This window comes from Excalfactoria chinensis, chromosome 1 (genome assembly GCF_039878825.1).
Source record: "Excalfactoria chinensis isolate bCotChi1 chromosome 1, bCotChi1.hap2, whole genome shotgun sequence".
Classification (NCBI taxonomy): Eukaryota; Metazoa; Chordata; class Aves; order Galliformes; family Phasianidae; genus Excalfactoria; species Excalfactoria chinensis.
Window position 1 is genome coordinate 54074535 of NC_092825.1, and position 15313 is coordinate 54089847.

The 15313-nt window shown below is 46.1% G+C and overlaps 1 protein-coding gene across 2 annotated transcripts; it reads right to left on the minus strand.

Moving 5' to 3' along the window:
* Positions 1 to 8139: 8139 nt before the first annotated feature.
* On the minus strand, positions 8140 to 12557 carry MRPS33 (mitochondrial ribosomal protein S33). 2 transcript variants are annotated; one of them, XM_072345065.1, is made up of 3 exons: positions 12444 to 12557; positions 10439 to 10694; positions 8140 to 8919 (listed from the first exon to the last, which is right to left on the minus strand). In XM_072345065.1, the coding sequence occupies exons 1-3, from the start codon at positions 12499 to 12501 to the stop codon at positions 8814 to 8816; spliced, it is 420 nt and encodes a 139-aa protein (XP_072201166.1). In that variant the 5' UTR covers positions 12502 to 12557; the 3' UTR covers positions 8140 to 8813. The 2 variants fall into 2 exon arrangements, with proteins under 2 accessions (XP_072201166.1, XP_072201175.1); XM_072345074.1 differs by having other exon boundaries at positions 8540 to 8919; positions 12342 to 12457.
* Positions 12558 to 15313: the final 2756 nt, after the last annotated feature.

Consider the following 15313-nt stretch of genomic DNA (forward strand, 5'->3'; position numbering starts at 1 on the left):
TTTGTATAAGCCCAGAGTAAGGAAACTTTGAGAGTCTGAAAAGGTAGAATCAATCATTTGAATCAAATGTAGAAAGCACAGCTTTGACAGAGGACAGTGAAAATATGTCACCCAACCAATAGGAATTTTTGTAATATTGCCATCAGAGAAACTGGGAACGTGGTTTCTACAGCAAGCTCTCCTAGCTCAGCTGGAAAGGGAGAACTCTGTGGCTACTATGTGGTTATTAAAACAGCAGTTTGGATGCTGCCTTAACTGTTTCTGGGGGAGGAGAGGGAACATTTCTGTTCCATTTCACCATCTCTTCTGGATGGCTCACTGACCCTGTCTCCACACCGTGTTTTTTAATCAGAATCTTCTCACGTAACAAGTCGTTGCATAAAAATGGTAAACCATGTAGACTCTTCTATCTATCAAGGAGTAAATATAGACTTTGCCAAGAAAAAAACAAAGAAACAAACAAAAACCCCACAAAACAATGCCAATGTGAAGTTTTCTTCTTCCTTTCTTCTTTCCTTCCTATTTTTAACAGTTCAGATGCTGAACTCTTCCCAGTTGTTACTCCTTGCCTGCCCAGTTTGGTGCTCCAGATTTAAAGAAGCAATGCACGCACCCTCAAAGGCAGACCTTGCAGGGAAATCTCACTGTCTTTAACAAGCCCTAAATTTCAGAGGATGAATAGGAAGCACAGTGAGGGAGGAGCCGCATTACATGAGCAGGTTGTTTCTTCTGCTACAGAATCCCTATGTCCCCCATAGAACACTGGCAGAAATCCAGGGTTCAGGACGTGTTTGTGCCACAGCACACCACCACAAGTTGAGATTTCCTCAACACACTGCAAACCCTTTGCTAGAAAGGTGAAACAACTGAGCATTGTTCTATCTATCTTCGCTGTTCCCTATCCTGGCTTCAGGCTTTTCTGTTTTTATTTTTTAGGGCAACACCCCACGTTGTTAGAGTTTTAAGAGTTATTCTTTATCTGAGATAGGTCAAACAAGACAGGCAGTCCTTGTACAGAGAGTGCTTATATTGGAATTTACATATGTACATCTTATTTGGGTATTTAAAAAGAAATTCCTTTTGCTGACAGAGTAGCACAGTTAATAATCCGTGTTTGTCTTTCAATCCTCAGTGCCACTGGAGCACTACGAGCCTCACAGGCATTTAGGTTCTCTTAAAGAGGCAAGTTGCTTTCCAAGCCTGTGGGAATTAGGGCAGTCTCTGAACTGCACTGCTATATGCTCGTCATTGCTGTGAGCGTGCACTTGTCCAAACGCAAAAATTCTGGTGCAGCATTCAATGACCTCTTGAAGTTTTTGATGCTATGGACTGCTTAAAGCTTGTGGTTGTGCTAAAGGCCATAGGGCACGGTTATTCCTTTTTAATATGACATGACTTCTGTTTCCAGAAAAATGTCATGCATTTCTTTCGGTATATAAACACAGATTTTGTTACCCCCTCTGGGAGACTTCTGCAAAGATCCAGCTTAGATCTTCCTTTTATTTTTAAGTGGTTTGCATGCCTAGTCGATACCCTACTTGTTCTCCTCAGAGGGCATTCATGTTTATTAATAAACCCAACCATACTATCAAGCAATTTCAGTTTGCAGATATAGAGACATCACTGTTGGCTGCATTGGTGTCAGGCAATGGAGTAGGATTTTGGTAAACATCACAGTATATAAACAAAATGACTAAGTGCAAGACCAAAGGAAAAAACAAAACAAAACAAAACAGAGGCCACAGAGCGTCACTTTCTAGCTGTCAATAATAACTGTGACATTTCATAGCCCAATTAATTATTTATGGTACATGCCATTAAATTTACAAGTGTTTGTGAAGTTTAGGGCTTGTCAGCAATGCTTACTGCTGTCAGTTGTGCCAAAACAGAGGATAGACACCGAAGAAAGAAGACACAGCACCTCACACATAGCCTGTGTATCGATAGCATCCCATCCTTTCGCATAGAAATGTCATCTGACCAGGTGATTTCTGCACTCACTGCCTCAGTCACTGCCTCTCTGATATGAATGTGCCAGCTTCATACTGCTTCAGGTTGGAGTCTTCATATAGATGCTCCTGTGCCTACAAAGTAGACACAGTGCTTTGTAACATCAGATGAAACAGCAGCCTCACCTCAGTTTCTTAAATAGAAAGTCAGCATAAACTCTGGACTCCCAGAAATACCTGTGTGTACAAATGCACACATGTGCTTCTTATGCTATGCAGTCCCATACAGAACACATATCCTTCTACCATTGGGATGACCTCAGTCATTGAAACAGCTATTTATTGCATTAGTAGGCATGACACAGACTCTAGACTCCATATTTCATCAGTCCTGTTCGATAGAAACCACTATCAATCAAAAGCAAAAGGTGACTACAACTGTATGCTGGCATAGTATTTCCTTGCAGTTACCCAAAAGCAAGCACGCATTGTAGTAGTAAGAGATGCTGGATATTCACACAGTTTCTAAAGTTAGACCACATCTTTCGGTGCTTGAATTTGAAATAGCATTGTAGACATCCACTTTTGAGTCTGGGCTCAACTGACCACGTTCATTTTCATGCAGGCAAGACTGCAATGAAAATTCAGGAATGCAATGCACTTCCAATTATGTATTGGAAATGACGCAAGGTTGCACATAGCGGTGTCATGTTTTTCAGTCTTTCTGAAGCTCAGCTGTTTTTTTGCCCCTAATGCCATTCAAAGATCTACTTACTGAAAGAGCCCATAAGACAAACATCAGCCCTGCAGAAACAACAACTGAAGTGCAAGAGACCCCCTGAACTCTATGAAATATTTACAGACAGCTTTAGGAGTGCTAGGATAAAGTAAAGTACTTTCAAGTGTGGGCAGAAAACATAATGGATATCAAAATGCTTTCGCAGCCCTTGGTGAGATTTGTTTCCACAGACCTAGCTACAGTATGAGAAAATGTATGAGATCATCCCATCTGCTGCTGCTTCTTCTGAGAGGGAAGTGGTCCCTGGGCTCTGTTTTGTAACGCTTCACTCAGCCTAGCTCTGACTGCCTCTGATAAGAAAACCATAACCCACCTCTTGGGAGCCTTCTCAGTTTTTCCAAACATCTTTCCTTGTGGAGTTTTTAGCAGTATCCCACCCAGAACGGTTTAACGTGGTATTTATAAAGATACTTCAGTGTCAAGATCATTATCCTGTGGATTTCATATTTAGCACCGTAGACAACCCTAAGTAATTCCCCAGCAAGTATGCTGGTCATGGCCCTCAGGTATCTATCTGTTGTGGCGTTCCTCATCGTTTAAGCACACTAAGGCTGTGCTTTGCTCTTGCTGAGCCTTCGTAAACAAATTCTTTCTAATGTTTTCAAGCCTGTTCCTTCCTATCTGCTCTTAAGACATGTTATTATTATACTGGTGGAAAACCTAAGAGGAGAACGAGAGTAAGATGTCTTTCATGCTATCGTGCTATCCCAGATGTGCAGGCATGGAAAGATCCATTTAAAATATCTGGCCCATTTGCAGCATTTCATTCTCACCTCTAGAATTTATGATAATGCTTCCACCCCCCCCCCCCCCCCCCCCCCCGCCACACACACACTTCTGCTTCCTTTTACATTTCTAATATGTTCCTTATCTCAACATCATCAACTCTCACTGAAAAAGCTCTCTGAAAGATAGCCCTGAAATGCACAGTGGCACAAAGTCCTGCTATGGCAATACTAAGCTGCTCTTAACGCGAGGCTCTCCTGGGGTAAATTCCCATCCCAAATTCAGTTTACCATCATGACACCATTGACTAAGTGATCATTATTCTAATTTTACTCTTGAGGAAATGTCTTATTATCAGAACCCTTGACTTTTCCATTGTTATTCGGGCAGGTTAGGGAAATGCAGCTGCCTCTAGCAGAGGTTAAACAGGAAAGCTTTCTGCTCTCACGCGTCTCAACATCAAGATGACAGAGTCTCCTGCAGGTTTTGTTTCCATGATTTGCTCCCAAGGGACCTTACAAACGTCACAACTGAACAGCCGTGCAGGAGAACTGAGTTTAAAGGACCTAATCTGGCATCCTCATAGCACTTGTTTTCTTTGCATATTGTCCCTTTTGCTTTAAGGGGAAAAAAAATAATAACAAAACAATGCAAAACCAAAACCAAAGCCTTTCCCTCATCAAAACAACCTTCAAGAATCATGAAGTGTTCCTAAAACATACAGATTACTGAATGTTGTGGGGTTATTTTTTGTTTGATTTGCTTTCTTTTAAGAAAAAAAAAAAATAAAAAAAATGCTAAAATGGCCTTCAGGTGGTGGAGGAACACGTACACGTGCTTTAATATTTCATAAATACTTACAATTCAAGAAGAATTATATTTAAACTTTGTGACCACATTCATTTACCACAGCTTATTTGAAGCCCTAACAATGTCACGGACTACACCAACTTTCTCGTGAATCACAGAATTGCAGGGGTTGGAAGGGACCCCTACAGATCAAGTCCAACCCCCCTGCCAAAGCAGGTTCCCTGCACCAGGTCTCACAGGTAGGCGTCCAGGCGGGTCTTGAATATCTCCAGAGAAGGAGACTCCACCACCTCCCTGGGCAGCCTGTTCCAGTGCTCCGTCACCCTCACCTTAAAGAAGTTCTTGCGCACATTCGTGCGGAACTTCCTATGCTCCAGTTTCTGCCTGTTTCCCCTTGTCCTGTCTTCACACACTGCTGAAAAGAGTCTGGCCTCCCCACTTTGCCCCCCACACCTCAGATATTTATAAACCTGGATCAGGTCCCCTCTCAGACTTCTTTTCTCAAGGCTAAACAGACCCAGCTCACTTAACCTTTCTTCATAAGGGAGATGCTCCAGGCCCTTCACCATCTTTGTGGCCCTCCGCTGGACTCTTTCCAAGAGATCCCTGTCTTTTTTATACTGGGGAGCCCAGAACTGGACACAGTATTCCAGATGAGGCCTCACCAGGGCAGAGTAGAGGGGGAGGATCACCTCCCTCGACCTGCTGGCTACGCTCTTTTTAATGCACCCCAGAATGCCATTGGCCTTTTTGGCTACAAGGGCACACTGCTGGCTCATGGCCAACCTGTCATCCACCAGGACACCCAGGTCCCTCTCAGCAGAGCTCCTCTCCATCCCCCAGCCTGTACGGGTGTATGCAATTCTTCCTCCCTAGATGCAAGACTCTACACTTGCTTCTGTTAAACCTCATCCAGTTTTTTACTGCCCAGCTCTCTAGCTTGTCCAGGTCTCGCTGAATGGCAGCACAGCCTTCAGTTGTGCTGAAAAAGCTCTCTGAAAGAAAGCCTTGAAATGCAAAGAGGCACAAGTCCTACTAAGGCCAGACTAAGCTGCTCTTTACACAAAGTTCTCCTGGGGTAAATTCCCATCCTAAAAGCAGCTTACCATCATGACACCATTGGCTAAATAATCGTTCTAAATTTATCCTTGAGGAAATACTGTCAAGTAAGACCATACATTTGTCTAACTAAAAGCACAGCACAACTCAGCAGCAGACAGGTGCATCTCAGTAAAACTAGTGCACTGGTTTAGTAAGCAGAATGAACTCCGTGTTAGGAGAAACTGTCTTCAAGTTAGTACTTTCCTGAGCAGAGCGGTGCATATTTTAGCACACTACTAAGTGTAACACAAAACACTGCTTTTGTTTGTTCCGCTATTATAAAACATGTTGACTTCTGCTGCCGGCAGGACTTTCAAAACTAACATGTCTTGCAATAGCTGCACTCCCTATAGGATATATAGCATCTGGGTTAGTTTGTTTACAAAATAACTTTTGATTATCAAGGTAGTTAGTAGTAGATAGTTTGTTTTCTAATGCCAATACCTGTCTAAACTCAGGACTTGTACTCCTGTCACAAACCAGCTGCAGCTGAGGGAGCTAAGCTGGCATCTGAGAGACAACATATAATAAAGAATTTCCCCCTAATATCTAACCTAAACCTCCACTTTTAACTTAAAGCCATGCTCCTTTGCATATCTTCTGCCTGCTCTTGCTCACCTTTCATAGAAGGCAGCAGTGGCACTTAATTAACCTGTTCAGGCTTCAGAGCGGTTAGGGGTAAGGCTCTCAGTTACTCCCTCAGAGATCACTTATCTGGACTTATTCAGATCGAGAATTAGAACATCCATCTAAACATTTGCCAAGGACCGTCAGCTCGTAACCTCAGGAAGAGTGAATTCCGTTACAAAATACAGAGACCAAATGGTGAAAAGAAGAATTGTAAAGGGAAAGCAAAAATAACATTGAGCTTTATTATCAGTACATGAAATGGATATGACGCTCTACTGACAGTTCTAAGAAGTTCAGTTCTCTCATCCTTACTCCTCTGAATACGGGTGAAACTCTACTTCCCCTCTTTAGTACACACACTGGGTTAATACCTGTCATGATGTTTCAAAAGTGAATTCCAATTTGTGGGAGTGCTGTGAATCACAACAAGTAGTTCTTTTCAAGGCAGCATCTATTATTAAATAATAGTGATAGTTAGAAGCTAGCTAGGAAAGTGCCCATCCCTGTCTCACCCATGGAGTGAAGAAAACTGTATGTTCTGGAACAGAAAAGTTGCACTCCCAGCAAGTAATGAGATTTCCTAATACTGGGACAAACTCAGCAATGCTGAAGCATCATTATTCTGATAGTCTCAGAAGATGGGAAACAACCATTACTTGAAAGATGTAATTCTAGATAATAAATACCGCAGAAGAAAAATTACCAACAATTATGCAGGGGAACTCTTTCTGTACTCACACAGCTTTTTCCTTTTAAAGTTATGATTGTTCTTCACTCTATCCGCTTTGTTTTCACAAACACTGCGGAATGCGGACGAAGGCCAACAATTCATTGCGTTTATTTCACAGCTGTTCACTTCATGAGCCTTTATGGACACTTTGCTGCTTCTTCCTAAAGTATGCTCCCAGTGCAATGCTTTGATTCCAAGGGTAGGTTTGCTCTGTCAGGTTGCAGACAAAGGAGCTCATTATAGCTAACTAGACCAGCAAGGCTTTCACTTTCTCGTGCATGACAAGAGCTCCTTACAATCCATAAATAGCCAGGTGGTTTGAGCAGACAAGGGAGAACGGATCTGATCCTCAAGTCCAATTAGTATTACACTGCTGAATCCATACCTACATCTAGCAGACACAGAATAGCTGTGGCATTCACTGCTCTCTGTAGGCTCTGTAGATGCTGAGTCCTTAAACAGACTAAACGGAGATTCAGAAGGATAAGCACAGCAGATCTATTAGGCTGTCTAAGCATTTTACATGTCATACTCAAACAGGTTTCCTCACATGCCCAGAGTTTAAGACTGGGTATACTTTACTGGAGCAAGAATACAATCCGTTTTTGTTGTGTTCATACCTCACTGTGTATATTTATACATTCACAGGAATGCAGAAGTTGCTGTTGGTGTTTTCCTCTTTAAAATGCAGAGAAAACATTTGATTTTCAGTTTTATTTATGAAGGTGCTGAATCCTGGCCGACATAGCTGCTGCTACTACAGGCGCCAGCAGTCCACAGCCACCACAGTTAATCTGACCCTACAGCATCTCCATACAGCCTTTGACACAAATGGCATTAATTGAATTCATAACCTTGGTGAAGTAAAAATGTAAAGCTATTACAAATTTATGTCGATCCATCGATTTCACCCATCAGACAAGCCCCTCTCAAAACACATTTCAACAAGCTTGGTTAAGAAGTGGCCCCAGGTCAGTAGTTACCTGCTTTAGAATGACTCTGTATGCAAAAATGAAGCACACCCCAAGCTTACCGTGCAACCCTTTCTGCCCCAGTCATTCTAAGGTTTGAATAGCTCTCCTTCAGCAGCTCAGGGCTGTTCCTTTAGGTTCCTGGGGCCTGGAAATTAACTATGTAGTTTCAAGGCACTTCTAGGCAGGATGTACGTGTGGTCACACAAAGCAGCAGAGTTACATTCTATGCTTTGTGTTCCCTGACAGTGAGTGACAGGTAAACATGGTATATATACGGAATTATTAACAACACTGAAGGAGCACAACTATAGAAAACACTTAGTGTGTATCTGTAAAATTGTTTTGTACCTTTTGAAGCATTTTTCATGAGTCCTCTGGGCAACTGGAATATATTCAAAATCCTTTTACTACATTATGTTTAAATAATGTATTTTAATTAGTACAGGGCCTTGAAAGCAGCTTCAGCTCTCTTTCTTCAGTTGTTTCTATGGCAGTGTCTAAATATTCAAGGTACAATGAGAACGCTGCAGGCAGGCAATGGAACATCAAGGATTACCCAGTGCAAAACCGCAGATTCTAACAGCAACTTTAAAAAGATAATCAACGTTAAAGCTACCTGCAGCAAAAACTCAACCTAATAGGCAAGATAACAAGCAGCAGAAGTAGGAAGCACCTTTTCTTTTTGTGTCCACATGCAAAACAGCATCGAGAGCAATGCAAGAACGTAAAAGAGGAAAAAAAAGAGACATTTCCCAGATCCACAAAAACTGGAACTTGGCTGCTGATGTATTTAAGAAAAACACCGAGACTTTTTTCTTTTCCAACTCTTGTTGTTACTATTTGGGTACAGCAAGGCTCTGATAATAAACAAATGTGCTACAGCACATCCAGAATATTTCAAACATAGGAATTAACAACACCCAGCAAAACATTATGACCCAAATGCACTCCCAAGGTGGACTCCGGTATTTCACAGCGTGTTTCTTGTGCTCCAAATGAAGCTCACATGCTAAGACCCCTCCAGCTAGGAACAGAATCTGTGGGTTGCAGGTGTTCCTCAGCGTTTCCACAGTCGTTATATTGTCCAAGGGGCACTATTTCTTCTTGAGAGCTCTCTTTCCTTCACCCTTCTTTGGTTTTTCCTTTCCACGGAGCTTTTTCAACCGCCTCATCTCCTCTTTGAAGTCTTGATGCTCATCTCTAAGTAGGGGAGAAGAGAAAAAGTTTGCTCTATTTCTTGGAATGTCTAGATGGAAAAGCTTCTTTGAACCACATGACAATGTGGTTCTTTTCAGCAAGAAACAGAGTGTGTGTGTGTGTGTGTGTGTGTCCATATTCACACTTGCGTGCGTATGCAGTTCTTACAGTGTTCTTACTCATTCAAACACATGGAAAACAACAACAACAAAGAAGAGTGAGGATGAGAATTTCCCTCTTAGCATCTAACCCAGCAGTCTAGCAATAGCACACTGCTTTTACACACTATACACTGAGTTCAGGACATCAGCTTCTGAGGAGAGAGGGGTCTGTGGAGCAATAATTAGTACATGACTCTGTTCTCGGGCGACTACAACAATGAGTTATGAGGAAAGCATCAGCTCCTCTACAACCTTAACAGGAAAATAAAACAGAGGAGGAGGAAGGTGCTGACTGAGATAATTAACCTTCAATAATGTTATAATAAATTCTATTTAATCTCTGTTACCAAATTCTCCTGCACAAAGTTATTTTTCAGAAGTGGCAGCTGAGTTCAAAGTGGCCTAAAATGGTTGCACTGCTATTTTTAAATGCAATTTTTCTAAAAAAAGAAACAAAACGCTTACAAATTATTATCAGGTCCTTCTAGTCTACAACCCTTTGTCACAGGTTTCCAAGCAGGAAATCTGATTCTCTACAAGCTCTCTGTAAACACAGCAGCTAGAGAAGGAACCCTGAGATTAGGAAGGGCAGAAGAAGGGCAAAGTACATTATTATGTCACTGAGGCTTTCTACGTCAGTATATGATAGTGTTCACGCTCACCAGAACAAGGAGTAACCTGGAGGCAGCCCTTCGCAGACCAAACTGCAATGCTAGCAGTAGAAATTAATCTGTTTTGATTTTACAATGTTAGCAGCCAGGTTTTTAAGGCACTTCTTCAGTGTTTCCTGACTGAAGTCAAAGGATTGCATTTGACACCCGCTGATGTTCATTAGCAGAGAAGATTTTTTTCTACCCGAGAAGTGTGGAAATTCATGAAGAAAGTACACAACTGCTTTTGATGCAAATGAAATCAATAAGGGTACTTAAGTCTTATTTGAATTTAATTTACTTTTAAGAATAAAAAGCTCCTCCAATCAAACACAATATGTTTGATCCATCAATACAGGTTAATGTTGTCCGAGTGCAGTTTCTATCTTAAGACGGTCACTTCTTTAAAGCACATTTCTTTGGCATACCCAGAACCAGACCCAGCTCTGCTCTACAAAGCAGCTCTCCGGTCATCATTGTGATGTCTCAAGTCTTTCTCACAGAAGATTCCATGCATTCAGACATGAAAAGTTAGACAACATTCATATATTTTGCTCTCCCTGCCCTCAGTACAAAAGCCAGTTTCCATAAGCACCACATCCTAAAGTGGGCTTTTTTCTACTCCTCCTGTCCATAAGGAAAAAATTGCAACAGAACTCAACACCGTTTCCTTCTCCAGTCCTGCTCCCAACCCATAAGCAGGGCGCTTACCTATAGAGACCAAGAAAACGGAGTTTCTTCATGAGGGCATAGTAAGTGTTGTGAGGAGGATACCAGTTGTAGACCTCTTTCCTTTTGGCTATAGGCTGCTCACTGAATAACTTCACAACCTTCATGGATTTTGAGTCAGTCGGCCTGACAACTTCTCCAAATATCTGAGCACTCAGACGGGCCATTCGAAGGGCGTAACTGGAAACGTTGGACATTTCCCAAAGGTGAGTGAGCACACATACACACTTGGATCTTCCTGCAAAAGGAAACGAGATCCACAGTTCTAAGATGATTGGGCACTGCAAGCTATCCCATAATTAGGGCAATCAAACCAACTCGTTGTACACAGCACACATCTGAAATAATATATTTCTTCTACAAAATCGGCCAAATTTCAATATATACACAGTCTTACGTATAAAGAATATGCCAACAGTACCTTGCACTCTATCTAGTACATTACAGAACTACCTATGCTGAATCACCCTCACACCATGCCTAGTTTTTCTTAGCAGTTTTCAGCAGCCTGCTCTAGGCACAGAAGCAATTACAGAGTAGACTCTGTGACAAATGGTGCCCAACTATGATGCTTCTGTCTTCCACAAAAGCACAAGACACACCATAAATATACTGAGAAAGCAGCCTGGAAGTTTTGCTCTTGAAAATTTCACACTTCATTTAAAACACTGCATGAACTTTGCTACAAAAATGGCCTATTAACTGCACAAAGAAATGTGTTTCTCTTAAACAGTCTGAACCACCAATTGATTAAAGACTTCTGTCCCACCTCAGTTCTATATTCTTAACTATTTCTACCAGCTGTCTCTCCGTTTTCTTTGCGAATCTCCTTACACCATTTCAAAAAAGGAAAGAAAAAAGCTATTCTAAGTTAAAGAGAACAACGGCAAGAGCAACAGAAGGGAAGGCCAAGTGTCGGAGACGTCAAAATAAGGCAACCAGCCTAATGGGAAAAGACTGCTCTCAACCGACAGCAGGGTGGCACTTCAGATTGTGCATCTCTTACACAGGGGAACGACCGCTGACTTGCTAAATCAATCATTTCAGCAAATCTAGTCCTAATTCCTACACACGGAGATAAAACAAATCATCCCCTAACTGACATCACATCACTGCTCTGAAAGTATTACCAGACTGCACTCAAATGCAAAGCTTGCTTAATCTCTTCCAATTGCAGCCTTAAGATTAAAATACCTCGAGCCTCTACATGACACAGAGCAGTGGGCTGGGGACCTGCTTTGCACTTGGAATCACAGAATTGCCCAGGATGGAAAAGAACTTAAAGATCATTAAGTCCAACCACAACCAAACCATACTACCCTAACAACCCCCTGCTAAATCATGTCCCTGAGCACCACATCCAAACGGTTTTTAGGCACATGCAGGGATGGTGACTCAACCGCGTCCCTAGGGAGCCTATTCCAGTGCTTAACAACCCTTTCTGTAAAGAAGTCTTTCTTGATAGGCAACTTAAACCTCCCCTGGTGCTACTTGAAGCCATTTCCCCTCATCCTGTCACCTGAGAACCCCTAAATGAAGCCAGACTGTGCGTGTAGAGTTGGAGGCGTTGCTTAATCACTGTCAGTCCAACAGCATGTGAGAAATAAGGCGAAGGCTCCACTCCGTAACACCCTGCTTCAGGGTGACCTCAGACTGAGGCACTGCTGGGTACACAAGCCGTGTATTTCCAGCCCTATGCATCTTTTCTCCCTAACACAGCAGCTTGCCTCAGACCACCTCCTTGCGGCTCAGCACAGGCCAGAATCAGCCCTTTCCTCACATTCCCACACCCAGGGACACACGGCCCACCCCGGGAGCGCGGTCCCCACGAGTCGCGGCCGACCCAGCCCAACCCCCAGCAAGCCCCGGCCGCTCCGCCGCTCACAGCCCCTCCTGCTCCCCGCAGCCCCTCTCGCCCAGGCGGGGGGCTCGGCCTCAACACTGCAGCGCCCGAGGAAGCTCCGCATGGCAGCGATTCACCGCTCACCCCTCACAGCCCCGCACCGGGCCGGAAAGCGGAACTCGGGGAACTCGCCAGTGCGCATGCGCGGTGCTCATCCCGCCCTAGCGGGCGGTGCGTGACTGTTCTCCTCCGCTCGTCCCACCTTCCTGTCCAATGGTCACGTTCTTTAAGCCTAATGAATCCCAAAATATTTATTCCATGTAAACCGGAATTAGAAATTTTATGTCAAATATGTTTTAGAAACTCCAGTGAGACACTTCTGCTGCCCGTGTGAGGCACTGCTCAAGACAGGTCAGGCAGATCGAGATTGCTGATCCTTCCCCTCTGCAATGCCGGACTGTAGGGAAGGTGCTTTAGCAGGGGGCTGGGCGAGATGAACTCCAGAGGGCCCTTCCAATCCACAGTGATTCTGTGATTGTTTGTAATTGTAATTTATTTACATGTTTAAAAGGAGAAGGGTAGTCTTGCTAGTCCCACCGAGGGGGCGGCCTCTTGCAGGGCGGCTGTGGGTCCTGGTCACAGTCGGCGCTCCTCTTCGGGGCCCGCCGGGCCCTCTCCGGCGACTGTCCGGGATCGGAGGGGCTGCTGCCCTGGGCAGACGGAGCTGCTGCCGCCGCCGGCTCCATCTCCTCGTGGGGCCGCTCCGCTTCCCTCGCCGTGTGTGCGGCGGGGCCGTGACTGGGACCCGCACGAATGTCAGCCCCTGCCGTGCCGGGCTGCTCCTCTCTGATGGATGTCGAGGGGCTGCCAAAGAGTCCGGGACTTGCTGGGAGGGTCACCTGAGGGGAGGCTGCGGGGCCAGGGGCGGCCACACGGCTGTCCTCCTGCCCCCGGGCTGCAGGGCCCTCCTCCTGCCCCACAGACACCTGGGCGCCCCGCAGAGGGGTCGGCCTCTTGCAGGGCGGCTGTGAGTCCTGGTCGCCGTCGACTTTCCTCTTCGGGGGCCGCCGGGCCCCCTCAGGCGAGTGGCCGGGAGATGAGGGGCTGCTGCCCTGGGCAGACGGAGCTGCTGCTGCCGCCGGCACCATCTGCTCGTATTCCGCAGGAATGTCTGCCCCTGCTGTGCTGGGCTGCTCCTCTCTGATGGATGTCGAGGAGTGTCCAAAGAGTCCGGGATTTGATGGGAGGGTCACCTGTGGGGAGGCTGCGGGGCCAGGGGCGGCCACACGGCTGTCCTCCTGCCCCCCGGCTGCAGGGCCCTCCTCCTGCCCCCCAGACACGTGGGTGCCCTGCAGACCCAGCAGTCTGTGGGCCTCCTGGCTGCATTGGCTCACGGTGGTGTCGACGAGCTCCTGCATGAACGGCTCAGCTTCATCCCCCAGCACAGGCCGTATCAGGTCTGCCAGCCGCTCAGTATTCAGTCCAACGTCACACAGGGCGTTCTGGATGAAGCTCTCTGCTGCCATTGCCGGCACCCAGTATGCGCCCAAGAGGGTTCTCAGCCTTTGGCGCAGCCAGGGCAGCACAGGGGCCAGGATCTCCGGGTGCTGCCTGAACAGCTGTGCCCAGGTCTCAGTAAGGAGAAGGCCTGCTGTAGGCTCCTCCTCGTCCTCCTCATCCTCCTCCTCAACAGCCTCCTCACCTTCCTCCTCCTCTGCCTCCTCATCCTCTTCCTCATCTGAGAATGGCAGAGGAGACAGAGAAGGGGACGAGGAAGGGCTGTAGCTGCTGAAGGACTGAGCAACGCCTTCCTGGAAGCAGGCAGGTACTGGTGGTGCTGGAGGCCAGATGATGAAGTTGAGGTCTTCGTCATCATCCCACTCACGGACCTTGACCACCTCCATGTCCTTTCTGCAGAGCGGGCAGCTCTTGTTCTGCTTGCCCCAGCGCAGGATGCAGCCGAGGCAGAACCCATGATGGCACGGCACCGCGTAGGCAATGTCCTTGCGCGCATCATGGCAGATGGGACATACCCATTCCTGCTCCGCTGCCATGGTCCTGTGAGGATGAGGCGCTGCTCCTCTTCACCAGAGACTCAGTGGTGAATGTTGAGCACTGCAAGAGGGAAAGAGGCCGCGGTCATTCTCCATCCCATGGACTGACAGAAGAAAAGCCCAGGTCCCTCAGCAGGACACACTCCTGGTCCTACACCAGGGCCACGCTATGCTCCATGCCTTCAGAGGTCTCTCAGGCTGCAGCCCTGGCCCTGGCAGCTCCCCAGATCCCAGCACTCCCCCATTCTCTACCCTGGGGGACATATACCCTGTGGACCCAGCTCACCTCTGATGCTGTGTTTGCACTCTGTGGTGCCCCGGCTGCCTGAGCCAGGCAGGCCAGGGAAATACAGGTGCTGGCTGTAGGGACGGGCAGCGAGAGCCGCTGCCAGCAGTGCCCAAAGCACAGCCCAACACCCAAGAGAAATGCTCGCTCCACTTCCAACCTCGCACAAGCGCTCGGCAGGAGTCCAGGCTCGAGACTGACTGGGCCAGGCTCTGCCTGCAAAGCTGAACAGTGATGGTGCTGCAGTCACAGTGCATCTCTTTGTGACATCACGGCCTGGGGCTCAGTGATGTCACTGCAGTCCTTCTGCCCCCACAGCATCCATCTGAACAGCACCTTGAATTCATGTATCTGTACGTGCATTTGGGGTGACTGCACGTCCACTTCCAGGCACTGCCACTCCTTCTCCATGTGCTACGTGATCCGTGAGAAGAAAATAAATTTTATAAACATGATGTTCATTGGTGGGGGAAGATAGCAGCACTGCAAGTGGCTACCTCAGCTCTGTTTTAGGTAGAACTGAGACTTCGTGGAAGCATATGTCTGGGCAGTTGGGTGTGGGGGGACATTTGAGTTTCAACGAGGGCAAGTAGAGTCGTGCACCTTGGAAGTAATAACTGCATGCATCAGAACAGGTTAGGGAAAGGAGGTGGAAAGGAACTCTGTGGTGAATA